Raw genomic sequence first — 26,872 nt, forward strand, 5'->3', positions numbered from 1 at the left:
CCGTCTCCGCCCACCAGAGATTCTGAGCTCCATCTCCTTTCTCTGGTCACCTGAGCTTGCCCATCACGGATCGCGAGTGGAGAGAAGCCAACTGAATAAAAAAGTAGTTCGCAGGGTCATGCTCCCACTTTCTAGGGGAGACGGTTTAGTTTCAGAAAACAGTTAAAGCAGCCAGGGACCAAACCCACGTTGCTGCCTTTTGACTATGGAGAAGGGGACCCAGCTTTTTCAAAAAACCAGATCGGTTGGTAGGAGAAAGGAGGGAAGGGGCCTGTATCACTGAGAAGAGTAGGGGGCCATCCCCTGGAGCAGGCCTTTCTTCCGGTGGACTGCATTTCGTGCCGGGAGAGCAGCATGAAGGTCTAGGGAGGAAAGGCGGAGACCACCGGGACTCCAGCCGGTTCCTGCACGCCGAGCACACCCAGCGGGAGGGAAGAGGAAGTGTGATCGGGAAAGGCCCGAGCCGCCGCCGCCATTGGCCGGCAGGCCTGTCAGTCGCCTGGGGGCTGAGGCTGAAAAGAGGAAGAAGGAGCTCGGGGCTCCTGCCTGGAAGGGAGGGCGGAGGGCTGAGCCCGACCGAGCCAGGGGGCGTGGGGGCTGGGACGGCAGGCCGACGGGCAGGGCGGGGCTGCCTTCGATCGGGCCACTTCTCTCAATCTGCGCTCTTCTGATTCAGGGTGGCATTGTGTGTCCCGGCGTGCGGGAGCCAGTCCCCGAAGAGAGGCGAGGCTGAGCCCAGAGCGCTGGGTCGCTTCAGCAGGGAAGACTCCCTTCCCCCCTGCTCCAGGCTGCTGAGCCCTGAGCCCCGCTCAGAATGGAAGCCATCGCCAAATATGACTTCAAAGCCACCGCAGACGACGAGCTGAGCTTCAAAAGAGGGGACATCCTCAAGGTAAGTACTGATGCTCAGCAGGCGGTGAGACAGCCTCTCCCTGTGCTCACCTGCCTTCTTTTGCCCTGATAACACACAAAGAAGCTGTGCTTGTCCTTGTTTCATTGCCCACTTTAACATTTACCATCCTGGGTGATTTGGAAAGCTAAATACCTGGTGGAATATCAAATATGACTTCAGGTGGCTGGGGTGATGTACGGTCTTTAACTGCCTTTGTGTGAATGCTTAAGTATTCATATTTGCTTGTTGAAATTGGTAGTTCATGTAGAGTTTTTTTTTTTTTTTTTTTAAAGAAGGATTTGTGAATAGCACTCAATTAGTCTTATTTTTGGAGAAGGAAATGGCAACCCACTCCAGTATTCTTGCCTGGAGAATCCCAGGGACAGGGAAGCCTGGTGGGCAGCCATCTGTGGGGTCACACAGAGTCAGACACGACTGAAGCGACTTAACAGCAACAGTCTTATTTTACATAGTCAAAAGATTTTTGCATTCTGGAATGTGATTCTAGTAGGTTAGAAATTAATTTACCCTGGTTTAGAGAGGTGGTTAGAAGTACATGGCAAAACTTATTCAAGAATCTCAGTGTATTCTTATTCTTTGTGAAACAGCTAATGGAGTTCTAAATAACAAGGTTCAACTTGCTATTGTACAACAGATTTTGATTTTCTTGAAAGAAACTTGAGCAGTTACCCCATATTAGGACACTTTGTTGCACGAAAGAAACCTGCTGACAGTTTAAAAATAAGCTTCTTTACAGTTTGCAGCTCATTTTGAGCCCCACTATTTACATGAGATTCGCCTCCCACTTGGCAAGTGTTAATTAGGGTAGCATGATGGCAGCAGCTTGCCCTTTTGGATACGCAGTTCATTTTTACACGGGTGGGTGTTATCGAATAGTGCATCAACCCTGGGAAAAACCTAAAGTTTAATGTTTGAGTCTTCACTGTGTCTCCAGTTTTGACTTTTTTCCACTGAACCTCAGTCAGATGGTTGGAATTTGCCAACCAGTTGTTTATTACTCTTAATGAAATTATTAGCATTTTATAAAGAAGAAAGTGGTAATACAGAAGTATGATTCTTTATCAGAGGGCTTGTGGCTTGTTTCTGAGTTTTGTGGGCCTGAGGAGAGTCATTCTTCCGCTCTGGCTACCGGAGGCGCAGAGTCCTGCTCCGAAGCTACCTACACGATGGCTTCCCTCATGTTAGAAATGCAGGCTGTGCTTCATAGAAGGCGATTGAAGAGCCCTGTAAGAAGCAGACTGCGTGTGTTCTTTTCAGCTGTTTTTGTGATGCCAAGCTTTTTGACAGTATTCTCAAAGTAAGCATGAAATTGTCAGAAAGCAGACAAAACCAGCTGAGTGAAATACTATACGTCGTCTGTTTCTTTAGGTAGAAATCACCAGACTTAGACCCTAAATTATTCTGTCGTTGATTTCCAGAGGAGATTGATGGTTTCCTAGGTGATTACTATTTTCAGCAGATAACCTTCTCCTGATAGCATAATAAGATTGGCTCTTCAAAGAGGAAGAAAAAAAGACAAGTAGCCACGTTTGTCACTTGTACAAAAATGCTTTGGGGGTCAAGCTTCGGGGTTTTGTTTGTGTGTTTACTTAAATACAAATTAGAGTTTTTTGTTAAGCTTACCCTAGAAACTTGAAACTTGCACCTAGAAGTTCATATTTTTTCTGTAAGTCTGTCCAGCTGCACATTTAGCACTGAAGCAACAGATCAAAACAAAACTGTGAGCTTGAGTCTGTTTTAGAGAATTTTTAAGTGAGAACGTTCCCTGTTGGTACTACCACTGAAGTTAGTCTTGATCACGAGCATTTTGTAAGCTCTCTACCTTAAATCGGTAAACGTCTTGTTGTTTAGTCACTAAAGTTGTGTCTGACTCTTTGCGACCTCATGGACTGCAGCACACCAGGCTTCCTTGTCTTCAGTATTTCCTGGAATTTGCTCAAACTCATGTCCATTGAGTAGGTGATGCCATCTAACCATATCATCCTCTGTTGCCTCCTTCTCTTGCCTTCAATCTTTCCCAGGATCAGGGTCTTTTCCAGTCAGTCAGCTCTTCACATCAGGTGGCCAAAGGATTGCAGCTTCTGCAGCAGTCCTTCCAGTGCATATTCAGGGTCGATTTCCTTTAGGATTGATTGGTTTGCTCTCCTTGCTGTCCAGTGATTCTTGTTCAAACTTCTTGAACAAGTGTAATATCCTTTCCCATCCCACAATGAGGATGATAATGTAATTTTTTAATGAATTTTTATGATGGAGGAGAAAGTGAATCAGAATGCTCGCATTTACTTTCAGAGTGTCTGGGGAAAGAGAAAATACATATGTTTGGTTCTTTCCAGTTTGGCAGATAACTGGCATATGAAGTCATACTGCCATTATTGCTTTTGAATGGTAGCCGTTAGCTGTTTGTTAGTAATCTTGTGGCTTTACTCCAAAAAAAAGAGTGACGGTACAGTAGTTGCCCTTTGTCTCATAATCTGTGAAACAGCTGACTGAAGAGAAGGGACACTGCTTTGTCTTAAATGCTATTACTTAAAAAATAATTTTGTTTTCTTTTGATTATTCAAGGAGTAACTGGCTTCATTTGCATGGCTGTGATTTGTTTTGCTAACTCTTTAGGCTGTTGGTTGTGAGCCAAGTTATGGTTAGAAGTAGCTGGAAAGCATTGACCAGATTCCCTCGATTGAAATAAGCATATATTTTCTCTTTGTTGATAAGAGGGACACATACACATGGGCATTGAATACATTTTATTTGAAGATAATGAAATAGAAAGGGGCTTAGCCCTCTGCCTCTGGCTAGAGTTCCTGGTTAACTTTTGGTGGGTGTTGATGCCTGTCCTCCAGCACACCACTTCCTTAATTTCTGTTTATGTATCGATTTGTACTGCCCTGAGAAAAGAGAACAAGTTAAAACAGCTTTTTGGAAGCCTTAAGTAAGGCTTCAATACATCTGCCTTTGTTAATTTCCCTCTTAAAAAAAGCTTACGTTTTTCTTGAGGAGGGCCAGGGAGGGCACTGGGACATAGGGAATGGAAGAAACTGCTCTACTTCTGCAGTTCAGGCCTTACATGGCTGCTGCTGCTACTAAGTCGCTTCAGTTGTTTCTGATTCTGTGCGACCCCATAGACGGCAGCCCACCAGGCTCCCCCATCCTGCATGGCTGAAAGGAACCTAAATTTCGCCCCCATTGGAGGGCAGCCTTGAGATAGCCCCAGGGGTTCTCCACTGAGGCCCTGAATCCTCTGCCCTAGAATACACAGAATGCTGAGCTTATCTGAAGTTACATCTGCCTTCTAGTGGCTTTTTTGTACCTCTACTTCAGCTAGGAATTAAGAGACTGTTTTGAGCTCTCAAACCTGGGCTCATTGCATTCTTGAGCTGGATCCTTATTTTCTAGAGACAGACCTTTGACTCTTGAAGAATACCAGCAGTAGATCATCTCATGCTCTTTGTCTGGCATGAACCTCCTTTCCAGGTTCCTAAACTGCTTTAAAACTTGGTCTTGGTGGCTTTAAAACTCGCTCAGTGCTGGTGGCCCTGTTTCACGCTTACATCGCATCTCCATGAGCCACATTCTGGGGTAAGTGGCCTTGAGAGTTGGGGGAAAAATAGATGTACGTTGTCTCTTCAGGAACTCTAAAATAAGAGAAATAAGGTAAATATGTGAAACTGTGCAAGAGTGTGTAAAGTTAGAAGATCTTCAGAACAGGAAGAGACTTCCTTATTTTACAGGTGAGGAAATGGTGGCCGTGGAGCTTAATGTGTCACAGCTGTTAGTGCTGATCTGGTATTTGAGAGAATGCTGAAGTTGGGTCACACACTTTAACTGCCAGTGTAACTTAGAGGGAAAGAGATTGGTAAGAGCTCAAGTCGGAGAGAGCTGCGTGGAGGAGGCGTGACTTGCACTGGTCCTTGTGTTGAGCAGGGGGAGGGGGAGCGGGACTGGGCTTGTTGTGTTTGAGACAGGAATGTTAGAATAAGGTGATAGTCTATGACAGAATGGAAAATAAGATAGAATTGGAGCCAAGCAAGGAAAACTCAGTAAGAGTTCGATCTTGTCCTTAAGCCTCTGAAGGTTATTAGCTGATGATGAAAGTATCCTCTGTGTAAATCTAATGATTTCTAGGAGGGGAGCCTGGAGTCCCAGCCTCCCGGGTCACAGTTATCAGGCTGTGACATATGGGCCTGGTATTGGAGACCAGGAGTGAAGGACAGGGGTGCTTTGAGTTAAAGGAAATATAATGGGATTTCTGCTTGTCACAGGTGGTGGTGGGGCATTTGAATACATCTCCTGTATAAACTGAGAAAAGAGTGTCCATTGAGTATGCTCCTGAGAACCAGGAACATGAACTCGGGTTTGATTAGTTACAGTTTTCACAACAGCTCGTAAGTCCTGGATTTCAGTACACAAGTCTCATTTCAGGTGTTTGAATATCATACCTAAAAAATAAGAAGATAGGGTAGGTTTTTTTCCTTCAGTGTTTCAAAATGAGCTTATTGATATAGTTTTTGAAGTATTTCTTTGCCTATTGATAAGAATTGTTACCAGTCTTGTTAACTAAACTGGAAATGTTGTGTTTAAGCCTCGAGAATGAGGACAGTTTGAGTTCTCTTTCAGCATTTTGTTTGCCTTTCATTGTATGTATTTCACCCTCCGCCATCTGAATGGACTGTTTCTAAATAGGTGCTAAGAATGAACTTTCAGTTCCTATTCAGTGTTCTTTTTGAGGGGACTGGGGCCCGGGGAGGGGTGGGAACTGGCAGACGACCAGTCATCCCTGTTTGGAGAAAGAAATGTCTAAGGAAACGCACCGTTCTTTTGGGGTCTTCAGTTTTGACCGCCATGAACCATTATAGTTAAGTCATCATTGAATAGCTACTGTTGATGGGGCATTTAATATGTGCCTCAAAGTTATACGTGATTTCTGATTTGGGGCATCGAAAGGTTGGCATTATTAATGCCATCTCATGGGTGCAGAAGTTAACTAATGGGCTCAGGTAAGAGGCAGAGCTGGGGATTGATCTTCAGCTGGCTACAGTACTTCTCCAGCGGTACATAATGCCCCTGTTAACCATCAGGTATGAGTAAACCAGAAATGGAAACTTCTCAGCGGTCCTGAATTGCTCACCTACGAGGCACGGACAGCTGTCTCATGGCACTGTCTATGCATGGTGACATATTAGATACCCTACCTAAAGTAAGCTGAGGTTAATGAGGAAATGAGGTGGGGAGAACGGTCATTTCGCCTGTCCGGTGAGAAAAGCTGATGAACACGGGCCCACCCTCTCTTGGCTAGGGTGTGAGGATATGGGTTTGTCGCCTCCCGCCAGTAGAGGTTTGCGCACATACATTGATTTTTCTGAACAGTGGCTTGGTGATACAGGTTAGACCATAAAATGACCCAGCAATTCTACTTTTAAGAATTCATTCTTAACAAAATTCACACACATATTTAAATTTTAGATATAAGGATATTTATTTCAGTGAATTTGTATACCACCTAGAAAAGAACTTTCTGCAGTTTAATTATGATATAGGATCATTTTTAAGATGCACTTCAGAGATATTAAAAGATGTAAATAAAGGCATCTTCGAATCCGTAGAATTACTACCTATTAGGGGAAAAAAACCTTACAAGAGCTGATTGTGGTGCCTGTAAAGTGGGCTTCCCAGGTGGCTCAGTGGTAAAGAATCTGCCTGCTCTGTGGAAGATGTGCGTTTGATCCCCTGGGGGAGGAAATGGCAACCCACTCCTGTATTCTTGCCTGGAAAATCCCATGGACCAAGGAGCCTGGTGGGTTACAGCCCATGGAGTTGCAAAGATAGACACAACCAACTGAGCGACTGAAAAACAGCAGTGCCTTTTTTGAGGAAAATGTTGGTCTTTTTGGCAGATATGTCCTCTCTTCTACCTCCTGGTGAGTGTGGAACGAGAGACACTTGTGGTAACGTGCTCCAGGCCTGACTCACCTTCAAATCCTGACTCGGCCACTGGCAGGTCCCGCCTTGTGGTCTTGGGAAGCTCTGCTTTGGTTCTACCATCCTCAGAATGGGAATAGTGGCATCTGCCTTCCTAGAGTTACAGTGAGGATTCAAGAACTAATACATTAGTGTGCTTAAGGCAGTGACTTGCATTAAGTAGATAGTTGAGCTCCCTGCCATTAATTGTATTGATGTTTCTCAGACACACAAGAGGCAAGAGGGTGTCTGTCCAGCCACTGTCTCAGGTAACTGTTAAGTTACATGACTTGATGCACATAACTGGCCAGGTGCTTGTCCTAAAATTACCTCAAACTCGGAACTGTATACACTGTCCCAGAGCTGAGCTGAAAGCATGATATTGATGGAGGATGTGTGAAAGACAAGTAGTTTCTTTGTTCTTACAGTCTCTGGTCTCTCTTAGGGTTAAACTGGAAAGGAAAGAGGTGGGTATTTAGCCCAGCATCCTCTTGGGGACCTCATTGTTGTGTATTTCTTGGGCTGAGTGGAGCTTTGGGATTATGCTGAAATGATAGATGAAACAGCCTTGGGAAAAACTGCTTATTTTCTATAGGGTGTCCTTCATTATTAGGCCTTCCCTGGTGGCTCAAATGGTAAAGAATCTCCCTTGCAATGCAGGAGACATGGGTTTGATCCCTGGGTCAGGAAGATCCCCTGGAGAAGGGAATGGCTACCCACTCCAGTATTCTTGCTCGGAGAATCCCATGGACAGAGGAGCCTGGAGTCTTTGGTTATTATAGGCGTCCCCAGGCAGGACTTGTGGGAGAATGTTCTCTATGGTCTCAGTATCTAGAAGAGGTATATTTTCCCCTCAGACAGCTTTTTGAAATCTTAAGGATGCTATAAACAATGCTTTGGTATGTTTCCTTCTTTATCATGTAGAAAAGCTTAGAGCCTATTTTGGTCTCATTTCCAGCAATAGCTCTTATATTTTCTGTCCTAATGTTTTTATTGAAACAGGTAATAATTATTAGTGGTTAAATAGTGTTTTTTTCATGCTAACAATGGCTTTGATTTTTAACCAATTTGTTTTTTCTTTAACAGCAGAGCTTTAAAATCTACATTTAGCAAAATGGCAAAGACTTTTGTAATACTTTGCTTTTGAAAACTACAGAAAGCATCAGTTTTGTTTTTTTTTTAAGTGAGAGGAAATGTATTTTGGACCTTGAAACGGTAAACTTCACAGAGAACAAGAGAGCAGTGTGTTTTCAGTCAGAATATTGACCATTGCACGTCCTCTTTGTGTCATTATTTCATAGGTCTTTTACTTTCCTGGACAAATGTGTATGGTTTGAAATGGATTGCTAGAGGAAAAAGAATATATTTTCATTTTATTATCAGTTTTTCCATTTTTCTTAACATTTAAAATTACTTTAACAGAGATTAATAGAAAAAAATAGGAAATTCAAAGACCTACATAAACTCCTCACTCCAGCATTTTTACTATTACAGGTCTCTTCTAGGCTTTATCATTGTACAAACATTTTTATAGTGCTATGATTATAGCAGACTTAAAATACAACATATGTTACCATTTTCCTGTATTTGTTTTACTAATTATTTTTAATGGTTTAGTATTTTTAGATATTTGTAAAGTTAATATTCTGTAATTGACTTAGGTATTTTCCTATTGCTGGATTCTTGTTTCTATTAAAAATTTAGTGCATAATCTCAGAGGAGGCTGTTGATTATGTCTGATGCTCTGTTGTCCTAAAGGACTGCACAGATTACCTACTTGAGATCACGTTAAATGAGAATGGCCCGTAATCTGAGAATACACAGTAATAGTGCAGCTAGTGTTGGCTTCATTCTCTGTCCTCCTCTAACAATAGAACATTATTCAGTTTGACAGTGTTTTATAAGACTGTGGAGCCAGATTTGTGAAGTGATTGAATCCCTTCTTCAGCATCTAAGATCCCTCACAACAGCATACGATCTTTCTGAAGCACGCTTTATTTCTTACTGTTCTTTCAGGTGATTAATTTGCTTTTTTATAGCTGTGTCAAGTAAACAAGTAATTTTGATAGCTGAGAAATTTGATGTGTATTCATAGATGTAGTTTTAATTCAGTTTTACTTCTCTGGCTAAATGAATCCCTTCTAGAGGGAGATCATCCATCCTCACTCATGTTTGGAAAAAGATGGGAAGACAGACAAACCAGGCTTTGTTGAGTTGATGCTGCAAATGTTTAGCTTTAGAGCCAGGAGGCTCTGCTGAGAGCTTTGGCAAAGTAGAGTGACTTATTGAAACATCCTCACGCTCTTACGTGCACTGCGAGACAAAGAAAAAAGAAAACTGTCCTGTTTTCTCTGATTGTTGGGATGACTGAGAACTGTTGCTTTCTATAGCATGCTTTTCTATAATGGATATTTTTATAGGCATATATTAGTTTCATAATCAGAAAAGCCGTAAAAAAACAAAAACACTACAGTAGTCTTTTAGATGTCAGTGTGTAAGTCTACAAACATTTTAGAGTCTCTTTTGCTTTCTTAAAAGGACAAAGAAATCACAATGTACAGCTTCATACACTAAATTTGTTTCAGTTCTTTTTGGTGCAGGCACGGAAGTATCTCCACATTATCTGGGTCTATTGCATAGAATGACTAGGTGTAAAATAGAGAATATACAGCAATAAGCTAAAAGCCTGCTCTGCCCTTTTCCTTATGAAAAACTAAGATTGGCCCTAAAACTGGTATTGCTGCCCAGATTTCTGGTTAAATTTCGCTTATCTTTTCCCTGCACCTGATACAAAACTAATGTAATGTGCTTTCTTACTTATGTAATTTTGAGTTCAGTCTGTCTCCAAACTGGACTGAGATTAGTAATGCAGCCAAATTGTAGTTTTTCAGAGGTTTAATTATCCATGTCTCCTTCCTTGTCTGCTGTCTATATTTAGCTTTAATCAAGTTTACGTTTTATTTATCAACATCTATAAAAATGTTTGGCTTTGAAAAGTAAAATTAAGAGAAAAAATAAGGATTTGCAGTTATTAGTGGGTTTTAATTATCTGTTGTGCACTGAAAAAAATCAGATGTCTGTATATTTCATTCTTTTAAAATGTTTATCAAAGTAGTTTAATAGAAAAGTATAAAGGAAAGTTAGGCCATAATCCCTCCTGTCAGCCAGATAACTTTTTGAAATTAAATAAACAGATGTTGTACTTGTTAGCAGATGTAAAAGGCAGGCATTCTTCCCATAGAAAGTAACTGTTCTGCTTTTCTGTAACCTTCAGGAGAAAAAAGCATTTAATGAATATAGCCATAGGTGCTTTCACTATACTTTCTGGGTATGATGAGAAGCACAGTGAAGCCATATGCAAAATTGTAATAATGAAAGTAAGCAGGTACTTTGTCTTCGGAAGGAAGGATGGGGTTTCTGTTTAAATGTACTGAACCTCTTTAGAAAAAAGCAGTAGGTCGAAAGGTTTCTTTGCCAGCCTATCAGAGAAGATAATAATGATTAAGACTTTCTCAAAGTCACATGTTTTAGCTGAGTCAGAGTAGATCTTGAACCTGAAATTGGTGTTAATTTTCCCAGAAGCTGTGCTAACATTGTCTGCATCTGATATCCAAATGAATCTGTGGCTAATGGCCTCATTTAGTGCCAGAAGTGGAAGCTTGTAGCCCTGCAAGTCTTTTCCTGGAGACCAGTGAGGTCTCCAATACTTTGGCCACCTGATGCAAAGAGCCAACTCATTGGAAAAGACCCTAATGCCGGGAAAGAGGAGAAGGGGACAACAGGGGACGAGATGATGGTTGGATGGTGTCACTGACTCAGTGGACATGAGTTTGAGCAAACTCTGGGAAATAGTGAAGGACAGGGAAACCTGGCGTGCTCCAGTCCATGGGGTCACACAGAGCCAGACATGACTGAGCCACTGAACAACAAATTGAGGTTACTGATTGAGAAGGAACTCGGAAAGTCATACTCCTTGTGTTCAGGTGCCCTCTGTCTGCCTTCTTGGAGCAGCTGATGTACATACACATGCCTGAACAGTTGTTGCCCTTAAAGATTATAGAAGTTATTTTCAAATGTAGCTATTAGTGTGTTGGTATTGTGTGTCAAAAGTGTAAGCTTTCCGCATGTTCTTTCTCTCTCTCCTCCTTTCTTATTAGATGTTAAAGGTCTTGTAAAAGAAGCAAACTTCTCATTTGCATATTCTCCAATAACCTGATGAAAAATGATTGATTACCTGGTTTAGGAGGGGGTTGAGTTTTATAAATAAAAGAACAGCGACCTCAATTTGAAGTGAACTATTGCACACTTTTTCCTTTTAATGTAAATATTTATAAATACTTAGAGTGTGGCCTTAAATTTCCCTCTGAATGCTGCTTTAGTTACGTCCCATAAATCTGGGTGTGCAGTGGTTTTTGTTTTCATTAATCTCAAAATATTTTCCAATTTGTTGTTTTTTTTCTTTGACCTATTGGTTATTTAGGAGTGTGTTGTTTAATTTCCACATATTTGTGAATTTCCCAGAACTCCTTTTGCTGCTTATTTCTATTTTAATTCCATTACGCTTATAGAGCATACTGATTAAAGTTCTTTTACATTTATTGAGGCTTGTTTTATGGCCTGGCATGTGGTCTGTCCTAGAGAATGTTCTGCTGTATGCTTGAGGTTAATGTATATTCTGCTATTGGTTTGAGTGTTCTCTGGATGTCTCTTAGGTCTAGTCGGTTAAGTTTTTTTTTCCCTTGAGTATGTGTCATGATAATTGTAGAATTTTGATGAATTCTTAACACATTATTGACTGGTGGCTTTTTGCAGAAACTAACACCTGTGGTATTAATATGTCTCTTGTCAACAGTACATTAAGACTGCTACCCCAGTGTCCTGGTGAATCACATGAAGAAACTGAGTTTTCCCTAGGTTAAGGGTACAGTGCTTAGTGCAAAGGGTTTGAGATATAGATGTATTTAATAATTCAGTTTTGAGAGCTGTGCTAGAGGTATGCACAGTGTTCTGAATGAAAACAGACTTGGTAAGACAGGTGTATTGAAAAGTTTCTGAGCTAATTTAGAAACACTCATCACTGCTCTGTCCATCCAGATGTCTGACATACTGAGGCCTTTGCTTCTAACATTAGCAGAGCTTACTGTCAAACTCTGAAGGGTTGTTGGAGTTGTCCTAGAACACGTAAACTTGAAAGGTTAATCGCCTTTCAGTGTATTTGACAGTTAGAAAAGTAGACATATTGATGACAACATGGCCCATGCAAAGAGCTTCCAAGTAATTATGACACTTCATGTTTTGTAACCATCACTCATTTTTATGCCCATGACACCACCACCCCACTTTTTAAGGAAACATTTATGGAAATAGGTTTCTATTACACAATTGTATGTAGAACATGCTGAGTAGTGTTTTTAAGGGGGATTACTTTAAACTAGAACTTGCCAGCTATTTAAAATAGCATGAACTTTACACTAGTAACTTCAGAAATGGAAAGGATTAAACATTTTATTTTCTCCAACACCATATGAATGTGAATTATATTTAACAAGTTTATGGTCCAGCATGGTATACACCTGAAATCCGCTATCTAGATGTTAGTTTCTAAAGTTTAAAAAAATCTGTGGTCAAAGAAGTGGAAAATTGAATACCTTTTCATGAAGCCTTTGAAAGAAAATTGCTCAAGTAAATAAAGAAGTTCAAGATTCCTCTTCATAGACCTGAAAACATTTACTCAGCTAAACATGTACCCAGTTGTTTATCAGATATAAGAATGAGAGCCCCAGAGTTCAGTGTTCTGTTTACAGGAAGGGTAGAGTAAAATGTCAATGCTCCTGGCGCTCTTAGCCAGGGGTCCCTCGACAGGATTCTCTCATTAAGATAAAACTAAAACTGCTACAGCATCTTTACTGAGCATAGTTTTCCGGGTTGTTTTTTTTTTTTTACTTTTTTGTATTGGAATATAGTTAACTGCTGGGAGAGATTAAGGGCAGAAGGAGAAGAGGGCGTCAGAGGATGAGACGGCTGTATGGCATCACCGACACAACGGACACGAATGAACTCGGGCAAGGTTCAGGAGAAGGTGAGGGACCGGGGGGCCTGATGTGCTGCAGTCATGGGGTCGTAGAGCGTCGGACACGACGGGCGACTGAACAGCATGGTTGATTAACAGTGTTGTGGTGGCTTCAAGTGCACAGCAGTTACACATGTGTCCTTTAAAAATGCTTTTCCCGTGTAAGTTGTTATGTAATACTGAGCAGAGTTCCTTTTATGAACCTAGGGGTCTTTTTTAACATAGATTTTTTTTTTTTTAAGCACCCTGGTCTTTGGAGGTGGGTCCCTTGGGTAGAATCAGGCTGGGGGAGGGAAAGTAGGAGGTTGCTGTGGACGGACAGTGGAACTGGGGCAGGATTTCTCTTCTCCACGAGTTCTTCCCTGGTGGCACTACTCCCTTTCCTTGTGGCTCTTTGACTTTCCAGACCCTTTTCTCCATAGCGCTGAGCCTTTTCTACCGCCAGCCGTGCAGACAGAGGCAGATGCTAGGAGCCTGTAGTCGTCCCGTGGAGTCTGAAGCATGCTCATCGAATGGCTCCACTGGGGTGACAGACAATGTGTTGTTGAGTCCAGTGCTGCCTCTTCTAATTTGAGTTCCTTGTTTCATTGGATGTGTAATGTGGTCTTGAGCTGAATGTGCAGACAGCAGCATCTGAGGCCCATCCAGAGAGCAGAGGCAGCGTTTCTCTGAATTCAGCAAAACCATAATTATTGTGTTTTCTTCTCAGAACTCTGTTTTACATAAATATCTTGGGCAAAGTCTTACTCTTACTGTAGTCATTTTGTTTCATTGTGTTAAATTACACTGATATTTTGCACAATTAAATATCCTTACCCTAAAAGCTCTACAGTGTTTCATTAGTGAACATAACTTGCCAGAAATGTCAAATAATGGGACGATGAACCATTGTAACTATATTTAAACAATATTTGGTCAGTTTTCCATGACGTGCATCATTTCCGTGAACACTGAGCTATTTCACACTTTGTGGTCTTCAGACCTGCCATTCCTTTTGTCCAGTATGACCTTGGTCACCTCCCATCCTTCTCTCATGACTTACAGCACGCCCGCCTGAGTTCAGAAATCTTTCTCCCTGCTTTTCTTTCCCTCAGGTGCCCCAAAAGAGGTGCCACTGTGTGCTGGCCATTGGCACATTTGTTTCCCTAGGCCTCAGATTCCTGTGTGTCACTGTCTTGCAAAGTGCCCAGCAACATGGTCATTTAGTTTGTTGGGACAGAAGAAGCTTTGAAACCACACCAGGTTCATCCCACTCGGTGTAAATGGAGTCCATAGTTGGATATTGTCTTCATTACCCAGTGTTACCCTGTCAGAGGTCAGACTTGGTTCTTATGTTGCCTCAGCTGTTTTTGTATTTATTTAGGTGACATAAACCAGAAATAAGAACTCTGGAATTTCTGCTGTAATTTCTTATTCCCTTATTTTGCCACCACCTGAGCTATGCTTCTTGGCTGCTTTTCCTTTGCGTCTCTGTAAGGTATAATTACACTTTACTATGCATGTGATCTGAAGACTGTTTAGCCAGTATTACTTTTGTTACTGTCCAAAAAACATTCCCGATTTCCACCAATTTTTATTTTTGGACATTTATTCCATCTATAGTCACGATGGCATTTTATTTCAGCAGATGGTTCATAAGATGTTACTATATAGGAGGAGATTGCAAACATTTGGCTTTCTCTCTTGAAATCTTTTTTAAGTGTATAAGAAAAACAAATTTACAGGAATGGTTCAGAGTAACCCTGATGATTTGTTCTAATTTACATAGTTTACACAATTCCCAGCCTCAGGGTCCATAGAGAACCGCTCTGCAGGGGCTGGACTGCAGGAAGAGGAGGCTGGTCTTATCTGATATTCTCGTGAGTTTACTTTGCTGCTAAAAGTGAGGTGGGTTGGGGGAAGAATTTCTTCTTCTTGTTTGTCAAGATTTGCCAGAACACTTCACTTAGGAACAACTGTGTGCACTCTCATTGGTGTCCCTGTGTCTCCAGGGCTGCTTTCTGACCCATCAGCAACACACCCAGGACTGGCAGTGTGCTTCACGGTGCCAAACATAGCTGAAGCCAGCCTAGAACGGGCCCAGCCCAAGCAAGGTCCCGAAATCAGAGCAGCAAGTGGTGCAGGTGCTCTTAGCAGTCTTCAGGAGAGGGAAATGCAGGCGGATCTGACAGGCTGGTGACAATTTGTTCATAGACTTAACATTTCGGTTCTTCTAGGCCCTGAGTAGTTGGTCTCAATCAACAAGACACTAATGTCTCTTTTTAAATTTGCTCATGAATTTGCTGTTGGAATGTGTGTATTCTGGTGATAAACCCAGAGCTTGAATGTTGTTAGGATATAAAAAAATAAAATAATGAATTCACATCTCTAGCAGGGCCTGGCTTTAGCTTGACTCCATTAAGTCAATCTAAGTGTCAGCTTTGAGGATTCATTAGTTTTAAGTGTTTGTGTCTCTTCATTGATAAGATGGTGGTTCATGTCTTGAGGAAATAATGCTGTCCTTAAAGCAAAGGAGTGCATACGCTTTGAGTTGTTTTTCTAGTGGTGGGTGTATACGGGGGGTGGAAATGGGGGGCGGTCAGTAAGTTCTTAAACACCATCACTGTCTTGACCGGTGTCATTCTCAGATCAGCTGGTTGGCTGGAGTCAGTCAGCCTCTGGCCAGCCCAGTCTGAATCAGCCCACAGTCCTCATCTCAGGAGTCTTATTTTGTGACCCTGTGCTGAGCTCAGAAGAAGCAAAGAATAAATCAGGTCTGTCAGCATCTTTCAACTGAGTAAAGCTGCATATGGTTGTTTATGTCTTCTTAAATTTCTCTCTTGGTTCTGGCCTTATAATGTAAAGAAACGTTCAGTTTTGCTAGAACTTTAGGCTGCTACTCCTTTGGTCCAGCTTCAAATCATTTAAATAAGATAGTTTCGATACATCCCATTTTGAATTCTGAGGAGCATCTAGTGACACGTTGACATTAAATGTAGAAAATTCTCACATAATACATTTCTCAGATTCTCTTTTTATAGACTACATTTAGTTTGGTCTGCAGGCTTTTGAGTGTGTGTGCCAGGGAGACAGTTTCAGTATACTGGGGACTTAGAGTTGAGCTAGTGAGGCTCTGTATACATCCCTGTGAAGCAGGTTGTAAAAAAGACCATTCTACTAAATATGTCTTCTGATTAAACACTGTTTTAGAGGACTTATAGCAAGAGAGAATCGGGTGTAGTGATTGTGTACTATAAGTCATTTTGGACTCAAGGTACTGGGAAGTGGTAGCTGCCATCTGAGTAATCAGGCCTTCCCGGTGGGAGGAAACATGAGAACAGAGATGGACTTGAGCGTGGCGATTCCTTACTGAAGGTGAAGCTTTCATATGATGTGGCGATACCTTGTTGAAGGTGAAGCTTTCATATAAGCCCAGAAATATAGCTCTCACTGAGCTCATACAGTCTTGAGAGCCAGGCAGGCTCTGTACCAAGTACTTTGCTCAATTCCTCTCAACAGTGAAAGAACTTTTTCAAGTGTGTTAACACACAGGTTGAGTAAGTTGCATAAAATTGCACAGCTGATCGGGGAGAGAATAGATTTTTGAGCATAATTTGATCTGGTTCACATTTTGAACTAATCAGAAAGCAGACATTCATATGATGAAAGAGCAGTGTTTTCTAACAGGTCCTGGAGCAGTGAAATTACCCAGAGTTTTAGAAAGACTGTTTTGAGTAGTATGGGATTAAAGAGGAGAAAGAGTAGAAGCAAGATGGGGCGCAGGGAGGGAGGCCTGGCTGGAGACAGGCCAGCTAGGCTCGGGCTTCAGCGGTACCTGGTTTGCCATAGTTGTTATGTTGGGCAAGGTTTTAAACTTCTTAGTGCCAAAATTTCCTCATTGGAAAAACAGGGATGATGATAGCACCTTATCAGATTGTTGTGAGGATTAAATTAATTGAAACATGTAAGCATTTAAAACCACAAGTATACAGTTATTATCAAATAGGAAGCAGTTGTTTTTTTATGGGGGATGGGTGGTAAATGGAGGCTTGTGGGATCTTAGTTCCCCTACCAGGGATTGAACCCAATCAGCAGTGTGAGCACATCGCCCTAACCACTGGACCATCAGGAAATTCCCAGAAAGTAGTTTTGTTGCATGCAAGCTCCTGAAATAAATTAGTGGAAATGGTGTGTGTGAAAGTCGCTCAGTTGTGTCCGACTCTTTGCGACCCCATGGACCATACAGTCCATGAAATTCTCCAGGCCAGAATGCTAGAGTAGGGAGCCTTTCCCTTCTCTAAGGGATTTTCCCAACCCAGGGGTCTAACCCAGGTCTCCTGCATTGCAGGCGGATTCTTTCCCAGCTGAGCCACAAGGGAAGTGCCCTAGTGGAAATGGAGAAGAGTCCAAATCTAGAGGGCATTGCAAGGGAAGACGCCATATGACTGGGGAGGAGATGCGGTCCAGCAGGAGCATGCTGAGGCTTTGAGGGTGGGGAGAGTGTTGGCGTCCTTAGCAGGATGGAACGTAGTGGTTATCTTTTGGGGAAGATAAAGGTTGGATGTTAAACCATAGGAAGAGGTTCGGCTGTGAATAATAGCAGTGTCGAACTCATTCTCACGAGGGAACTTCTTTCTGCGTCTTCCACAGCAAGAGGCAGCCTGAATATTGAAGAACATGAGATGGACTGCTCTGGGCAATTCCTATTAATATTTCACTAGCTCTCAAAACAGAGTAATAAATGGGAGGATGACCCTTTGTGGCAAATGCCTCATTGCATTGCTGTAGATTTTCTAAATTAGTTTGAGTTTTTAAAATTTTATTTGTAGCTAATGGTAAGAATGTTGTTGTTTAGTTGCTCAGTCATATACATCTCTTTTGCAGCCCCATGGACTGCAGCCTTCCAGGTTTCCTCTGTCCATGGATTTCCCAGGCAAAAATACTGGAGTGGGTTGCCATCTCCTCCTGGGATCTTCCCCACCCAGGGATCAAACTCGTGTCTCCTGTGGCTCCTGCATTGCAGGCGGGTTCTTTACCACTGAGCCACCAGGGAAGCCTTATTCATTTAGAAAAATTCAAGTGAGAATTCTCGATTATAAGACCCTGAAGTACTGCCACACTGTGTTAATTTTATATTTGTCACTTCCCCCATTATGCTACTGTGCTTATTATGGTAGGCTTAGGAAGAGCTTTCTGACTAGGGTAAAATGATTACCATTTCAACAGCTGATCATATAAACAGAAGGATGAAAACAAAGGCACTCCCCAGGTCTGGTGGAGAGCGACTGTTAACAGTGCTGTCAGTTGTCAAAGAGAAGTTCTGTGTTTGACTCCATTTCATTAGAGTACTGTCCACATGCCACTCCAGTACCTTGTCATACACTCAAAATGTGACTAAAAACAAGTCCTTCCATTTGTGCAGCCTGATCTGTATCACAAGCTGTTTTTCCTGGGAATCTTCTGGGCTTATTGGTGATGTGTTTAGTTATGATTGAAGAACTATTTGTTGAATCTCTGGTGCAGTGGTTCTTAACTTATTTGAAGGTCATACCCCTTTTTCAGTTCAGTTCAGTTGCTCAGTCGTGTCCGACTCTTTGCGACCCCATGAACCACAGCACGCCAGGCCTCCCTGTCCATCACCAACTCCCGGAATCCAACCAAACCCATGTTCATTGTGTCCGTGATGCCATCTAGCCATCTCATCCTCTGTCGTCCCCTTTTCCTCCTGCCCCCAATCCCTCCCAGCATCAGAGTCTTTTCCAATGAGTCAACTCTTTGCATGAGGTGGCCAGAGTATTGGAGTTTCAGCTTTAGCATCATTCCTTCCAAAGAAATCCCAGGGCTGATCTCCTTCAGAATGGACTGGTTGGATCTCCTTGCAGTCCAAGGGACTCTCAAGAGTCTACTCCAACACCACAGTTCAAAAGCATCAATTCTTCGGCGCTCAGCCTTCTTCACAGTCCAACTCTCACATCCATACATGACCACTGGAAAAACCATAGCCTTGACTAGATGGACCTTTGTTGGCAAAGTAATGTCTGCGCTTTTGAATATGCTATCTAGGTTGGTCATAACTTTCCTTCCAGGGAGTAAGCGTCTTTTAATTTCATGGCTGCAGTCACCATCTGCAGTGATTTTGGAGCCCAAAAAATAAAGTCTGACACTGTTTCCACTGTTTCCCCATCTATTTCCCATGAAGTGATGGGACCGGATGCCATGATCTTCGTTTTCTGAATGTTGAGCTTTAAGCCAACTTTTTCACTCTCCTCTTTCACTTTCATCAAGAGGCTTTTGAGTTCCTCTTCACTTTCTGCCATAAGGGTGGTGTCATCTGCATAGCTGAGGTTATTGATATTTCTCCCGGCAATCTTGATTCCAGCTTGTGCTTCTTCCAGCCCAGCGTTTCTCATGATGTACTCTGCATATAAGTTAAATAAGCAGGGTGATAATATACAGCCTTGACCAACTCCTTTTCCTATTTGGAACCAGTCTGTTGTTCCATGTCCAATTCTAACTGTTGCTTCCTGACCTGCATACAGGTTTCTCAAGAGGCAGGTCAGGTGGTCTGGTATTCCCATCTCTTTCAGAATGTTCCACAGTTTATTGTGATCCACACAGTCAAAGGTTTTGGCATAGTCAATAAAGCAGAAATAGATGTTTTTCTGGAACTCTCTTGCTTTTTCCATGATCCAGCAGATGTTGGCAATTTGATCTCTGGTTCCTCTACCTTTTCTAAAACCAGCTTGAACATCAGGAAGTTCACAGTTCACATATTGCTGAAGCCTGGCTTGGAGAATTTTGAGCATTACTTTACTAGCGTGTGAGATGAGTGCAATTGTGTGGTAGTTTGAGCACTCTTTGGCATTGCCTTTCTTTGGGATTGGAATGAAAACTGACCTTTTCCAGTCCTGTGGCCACTGCTGAGTTTTCCAAATTTGCTGGCATATTGAGTGCAGCACTTTCACAGCATCATCTTTCAGGATTTGAAAGAGCTCAACTGGAATTCCATCACCTCCACTAGCTTTGTTCGTAGTGATGCTTTCTAAGGCCCACTTGACTTCACATTCCAGGATGTCTGGCTCTAAGTCAGTGATCACACCATCATGATTATCTGGGTCGTGAAGATCTTTTTTGTACAGTTCTTCTGTGTATTCTTGCCATCTCTTCTTAATATCTTCTGCTTCTGTTAGGTCCATACCATTTCTGTCCTTTATCGAGCCCATCTTCGCATGAAATGTTCCCTTGGTATCTCTAATTTTCTTGAAGAGATCTCTAGTCTTTCCCATTCTATTGTTTTCCTCTATTTCTTTGCATTGATCACTGAAGAAGGCTTTCTTATCTCTTCTTGCTATTCTTTGAAACTCTGCATTCAGATGTTTATATACCCCTTGAGGCTCTGTTAAAAGTATTTCCCCCTTCCAAATGTATGTAAATAATCCATATTTAGAATGTCTACTTTATTTTGTGATAGAATGAATATGTTAGGCAATAAAACAAATCAACATAAATGTAAAACAGTTCATGCCCCCCAAGAATTTCATATTTGGTTGAGTAGAAATGACTCATATAGAAACAGTTATGTTTAAATGTAATAACAAGAGTGCCCAGGACTGTAGCATTATAGTAGGTGTTCAGTAAATGACTTAGTTACTGTAATGGTTGCTAATTGTTGAAAGCATCGAGCATTCAGAGAAAGAAGTTGTTGGGGATTATAGGTAGGGAAGAAGAGAAGCCCTGATCCTAAATGACTGATTTGGGGAAAAAAGAGAATGGCATTTCAGGTGAAAGGATTCACAGAGGGTTAGAGTCTGAATGGAATGTGAGTTTCAAAGACAGTGATTAATCTGGCAATCTGTTTTGTAAATTAAAAATATATATGATGGAAAAAAACAACAACAACAACAAAAAAATATATATGATGGTTAATGATCAGTACCCAAATCCAACCCAATCTGTTGCCCAGAAATAATAAGTTTATTTTATTATCTCTCCTAATAATCTTTTTTTTTTCTGGACATTTAAAGATGGTACTGTATGTGAAATTACCTTTTTAAATCAGAAGACATCTTGTTAACATCACAGGGAAAGGGAAGTGTGCCCTTCTTGCCTCACAGCAAATGTTTTACTGTGTGGGTTGATTGGTCCAGGTTGGGACTAAGCCGGTCAGTGTTGGGTAGAGGAGATAGACTTGCTCTGGGAGATGTGGTTGAGGGGGCAGTCCCACCCAAGCTTCATGGCTGCTTCCTAGAGGCCCAGCAGAGGTTCAGGAGACCACCCATTGTCCACCCGACCCGTGCTGTTATAAACTCTTAGTAAAGAGCATTTGTAACAGCTGCAGAGTCTGTCCACGCCTGAGTGTACTTGATTTAACCCTTTCACTGCTGCTGCTGGACATTTTACAGTTTCCTCCCCCCTCCCCCCACTATTTTAAATAAATTTAGGTGACCATCCTTATTATAGTTAAAGGCATTTTAAAGAAGAGTATAATATAATACTCGGTACGACTTAAATATAAAGGGAAAGAAGAAGTAATTGTGAAAATGGTAGCTCCATAGACTTGGCAAGTTGGATACTGGGGAGACTTGGGAGGATGAGTGGTTTTGGTATCGAATGAGGTCCAGTCCTGGGCTGTTCTATTCATCTTTTGGACGTACTTCAACAATCTCTTGGTACCCGCTGGTTATTAATTATTCCCACTTAAATTCTTTGGTTTTATTTTTTAAATTCTTCTGTTTTATCTTTTAAAAATACTAAAGGTACTGATGATGGGTTTTTTTTTTTTTTTTTTTTTGCTCATTTTCTATCCCCCACCTTTCCATTATACTTTGATTTGAGCTTTTCCACCTTGGTATAGATGGTACCAGATGTTTCTTTCAGATGAAACCAGCCAGTCACTCCCAGCTCAGCTGTGAAGGTAACATCACGCCAGAAGAGCCAGTCCCTGATGTCTGTCCCCTTCGGGTTTTACTGTGTTCAGCTTCTGTTTAAAACGCACACTGGTTTCCTCTGAGCAAAAGGACAGCTGAATTTCCTGTACCGTTGCAACAAAGTAGAAGTCATTAAAGTAGGATTTAGAATTTCTTTGATACAAGATTCTGTCTGAGAAGATTGAAATGATTCTAATTTAGAGGGTTTGGTGTTTTGCTTTTTTGAGACAGCTGAAAGTAGGGGGTCTGGTGTAAGATGAGCCACTGGCTTCTGCCTGCTTCGTGGACTTTTTTCCAGTTTAAACATAAGCGTCTGGGTGGGCTGCCGATGGAGCTGCTGCAGGGTCGCCATCCGACACCTGCCAACTTGTGAAGCTCACATATTCTCAGTATCGCCATCATCTGATACTACAACTGCCAGAGAATGTCCTAAAAATAAAGATGGCCAGGAGCAGAGGAGGAGGGGCTTAACAAGATGAGTTTGATCTTGACTTTTTCTTCATATACTGCTATTAGGAGTTTGGGTATATGGCTCAAAACTCCCAAATAAAAGGGATCTTTGTATTTGCAGATTGCCCTGCCTTCCAAAAAAATGGAAGGAGTTATTCTTTTGGAAGATTGATCTGAGGAAATAAGTATTTATTTTCTTTTTCCTACATGGACTTCGAAAAACTTTTCTGGTTGACTGAATTTAGGTTGGGTGCCAGATACTTGTATATGAGACAGTTCAGAGTAATCATATTATTCTGAGCTCATTGTCCATAGCATTCTTAATCCAGAGTAACTCTTCCCTTAGCTGCAGAAAGTATAAAACCCTAATAGAAACCTAGCTAGATAGTTGATTCTTGAAGTTTTAGACAAAATAGTATGGACAATACTCTTTGGGAGGCCTGTTAAGGGCAGTGTAAAACGTAGTGAGAATTAAGCACAGAGGTTACAAGCGTGGACTCTGGAATCGTTCAGACCTGAGTTCCAGTCCCATCTCTTCCATTAAAGCTGTAGCTCCTGGGCAGGTTCTCTGGCCTGTTTGAATGCACCTAGATTCCTCATTTATAAACTGGAATAATACCTACCCACCTTATGGAGTTGTTGTGAGGATGAAATGGCCTAATATGTTGTAAATTTTGGCATGTGATAAATTCTTAATAAGTATAAGTTGTGTTATTTTAGTTATTTATTAGAGGAGAGGTGGTTTACCAACAGGCATCAAGTGTTCACCTTCTATAGGTATGTAGTGAAACCAGGCACTGCTTTGTGAAGGACATGGCCGCGTGCACTCTTTGGTTGTACAGTTTCCGTTCACTAGTAGAAATGTTTACAAGGAGAGTGGTGGTGATAGATTTCACAGAGTGGACATTTCGTTGGGTTTTGAAGAGTGAAATAAGACTAGGTGAACAAACACGGAGGGAAGGGCATTCCAGGCAGAGGCATGAACGCACAGCAGGTGAGCCGGGACAGACAGAAGGTGGCTGCAGACAAGATGTGAGATCCTCGTGGGGGAAATGGCAGAGGTAGTTGAAGAGTTAGGCAGAAGCTGTATCATTAGGGAGATCGTATGCCGGACTAAAAAGTACTGGACTTGATTCTTCAAGGGTCGGAAGTTTTGAAGGACAATACGCACAGAAATAACATCAGTTGCATTTTAAGAGAGAAATTGTAGCAGAGTGGTAAAGAAAGGGAAGTCAGGGTTTTGTAGAGATGATGGACATTTTAATTGAAGAGGACATGTATTTATATAGTAGAAGGAACTATATTCAGGGATGGATAAGAAAGAAGTCTGACTAAGGCTACTTGGTGGCCATGGGTACTGTTAACTGAGAAAGGTAACATGGGAGATGAATACTTTCTGGAACATCTTGAGGTCCATTTGGTTGTGGTTAAGTTTGAGGTGCTTGAGAGACCTCCAGGGAAAGAGATTTAGCTGTTGAGGTTCTTTTGGGCTAGAGATATTTGCATATATCCAAGTAGAATATGGGAAGCCTAGCATGCTGCAGTGCATGGTGTCGCAAAGAGTCGGACACAAATGAGCGACTGAACTGAAGTAGAATATAGCCAGTAATGGAAGCTTGTGGTGAGTTTTCCCTAAAGTGAAAATGTAGCCTTAGCACAAGACCAGAAAGAGAATACTTGGCAAGGAGCCAGCAGTAATCGGTGCTGTCCACGGAGGCATTCCTGCTGCCCCTGAAACAGGAAAGAGCCATTGTAGAATTTACCAAGAGTATCTTAGATTGACTTTTTGGGTCACAGTTTTTATATTGACTTTCTGGTACACAAGTCAGCTGCATCTTTGTGATCTTTGTCTGATTTGCTGTTAGGACAAGCTTAACAAAAATTTAGAGTTGTGATTTCACAAGAAAGACTCACTAAAACATTTTGTAGACTTAACACTCTTTGCATTTGTACTTTGGGTTTCTGAAAAATAATGATCAAAGAGTAGATCCATCACTACCCTCTAGATAATCCACATAATTTTACAAGGTGGAAAAGGTTTTCCAGAGAGAAGCCTTCAAAGTGGAAGGTGCTTTTATGGGTGGAAATGATAGGACGCCCTGTGGCTGATTTTAGAGGTCAGGAGTGGAAGACCTCGCACCCACTCCTTAGTGGTTAGGGATTAGGGCATGAAGAAGATAATTTGGGTGTTCAAAACCTTTGAGGAAGGGTCTCTTGATTCTTTTTTAGAAACCAGGGGATCTGTGTAATGAAGAAGAATCTCCCTTCCCCCAAAGCAGACACATAGCCTTTGTGACAAGAAGGCAATGGCACCCCACTCCAGTACTCTTGCCTGGAAAATCGTATGGACGGAGGAGCCTGGTAGGCGGCAGTCCATGGGGTCGCACAGAGTTGAATGCGACTGAGCGACTTCACTTTCACTTTTCACTTTTCATGCATTGGAGAAGGAAATGGCAACCCACTCCAGTGTTCTTGCCTGGAGAATCCCAGGGACGGGGCAGCCTGGTGGGCTGCCGTCTATGGGGTCGCACAGAGTCGGACACGACTGAGGTGACTTAGCAGCAGCAGCACCTTTATTTTTGCTTCTGTTTCTTTCAGTTACCCAGCTCAAACAATTGTAAATTTCTTTTTTTTTTTTATCTTCTAGACTGACTGTTCTTCCTCTACTCCCCAATGGAGAAAGTCTTTCACTTTTAACTGGAGTACTTTATTTGGCTGTCAGTGTTTTTCAGATTAGTAATTGGGTGATTCTGGCTGGAGGTGGGGGGCTGTTCTGCCCTTTTGAAAATTGGCCCACACACCACTGTACTTAGGTGCCCACACAGGAGCTGAGGCAAGCTGGCTGAATTTTGAACTCAAAAGCGTGATCCTGTGGGTGGGAGAGTATGTAGTTCTAGAATCTTTAAAGGCAAGACGAAGCCCGTGCACCTGGTGGGGCGGGTGGGGTAAACTTTACAAAGGAGCGTTTCTGTTTCTGATTTTCTTGTCCTGTATCCAGCCGTTAAAATACTGAGAACAAGAATAAAGTGACAGTTATTTAGCATCTGTTATCTATTGCTAGCTATCTATTGGGTAAAAATCAATATATTAAAAAGTATTTGCTGGCTCCCAGATTGTTAGTACTTCCTGACTTTTGTGTGTTCTGAGTAGTTTAGTAGAGTAAATGAGCTGGGTCTTATATTCTCAACAGGGGTGATTTCTCCCCGCCCCCCAAACGGGAGAAATTTAGTGGTTGGAGGGTGAAAAAATCTTACTCTTTTTATGGATACAGTACATAAATTGATATTCATGTATCAGTGAATCACATTTTCATGTTTCTGGAGGGGGTGATTTTTTAATTTTAAGGCTGAGACATGGTGGGCATCTTTACCCCGCTACCTGCCATGCCTGAGCCCAAGGCTCTGAGGATCTTAGTGCGCCTTCTTTATTGCTCTCCTCTCTAAACTGATCTCAGGAGCTTATCAGCTCCGTCACTAATCAGAAGTGCTTTGTGAATGCTTATGGGTATTAGGATTATGACCAAAAAAAAAAAAAAAAGGTGTGATTCTAACACCAGGAAATACAATAATGCTTGAAAAATATATTTATACAGTTCATTGGGAAACTTCAGTTTAAACCAAAAATAAGCTGAGAAAAATACTAGATGTGGGAAGACATGAATCCTATGATATTTGCAACATTACAATTTACGGTATTGACTTAATAGTCTGTATGAGTGGAGTTACTTAGTAACAGGTACATAATGGGCATAATATATTTTGCTCCTGGAATCATGTTTTCAGAGATATTAAAACCTATTAAATTGGGAGGTTTCCCTCCTATTTGAGGAGTGTTATCCTCCATGCCTACTCCTCAGCCTTCCCCAAATCATGGATTTTAGGTTGGTTCCTCAGATTCTTCTGTATTTCCCTCATACCTTCAATCAGGATGTCTGGTATGTTGCAAGTAGATATGAGACGTGCCTTCCCCAGTGGCTTAGACGATAAAAAAAACCTGCCTGCAATGCAAAAGACTGGGTTTGATCCCTGGGCTGGGAAGATCCTCTGGAGAAGAGAATGGCAACCCACTCCAGTATTCTTGCCTGGAGAATTCCACGGACAGGAGGCTGGCGGGCCACAATCCGTGAGGTTGCAAAGAGTCGGGCACGATTGAGCGACGCTCACACACAAACACACACACACATACAAGAAGTAGTGGGATGGCATATCCTAGTCGATGAAGCAGTTGGCATTTGTGATGACAGTTTTAAAGAGCCAAGTACGGGGACCCATTTCTCTTAGTTTGCCTGTCACTGCTCATGCCATAGCGGTTGTCCTGGCCTATTTTTCTGTCCTTATGCTGCCTGCAGGAAAAACACTTACTTGCATCTTTGCCAGTCTGTAGTTCCCTTCCTTCCTTTCTTTTCCCTTCTTCCCTTTCCCAGTAGGCAGATTAGCACAATGTCTTTTAGAACAAGCAGACCTGAATTTGAATTGAATTACAGTTTCACTTTTTATTAACTGTGCAGTCATCTGAAAAAATGCTCTCTCTGGGAAAGGTCGTCCTTAATATACATAAAAGGTCATACAGCAGGTGCAC

General features: G+C 41.9%; 1 protein-coding gene across 1 annotated transcript in view; it reads left to right on the plus strand.

Annotated features, from left to right (window-relative positions):
• The window catches only part of GRB2 (growth factor receptor bound protein 2), a 66,140-nt gene that overhangs the window by 8,069 nt on the left and 31,199 nt on the right, over positions 1-26,872 (plus strand). Inside the window, exon 2 of the mRNA XM_019981747.2 lies at positions 677-892. Coding sequence (XP_019837306.1) covers positions 815-892 — 78 coding nt within the window. The 5' untranslated portion in view covers positions 677-814. The remainder of the gene's footprint in view (positions 1-676; positions 893-26,872) is intronic.

The sequence above is a fragment of the Bos indicus genome, chromosome 19, assembly GCF_029378745.1.
Source record: "Bos indicus isolate NIAB-ARS_2022 breed Sahiwal x Tharparkar chromosome 19, NIAB-ARS_B.indTharparkar_mat_pri_1.0, whole genome shotgun sequence".
Classification (NCBI taxonomy): Eukaryota; Metazoa; Chordata; class Mammalia; order Artiodactyla; family Bovidae; genus Bos; species Bos indicus.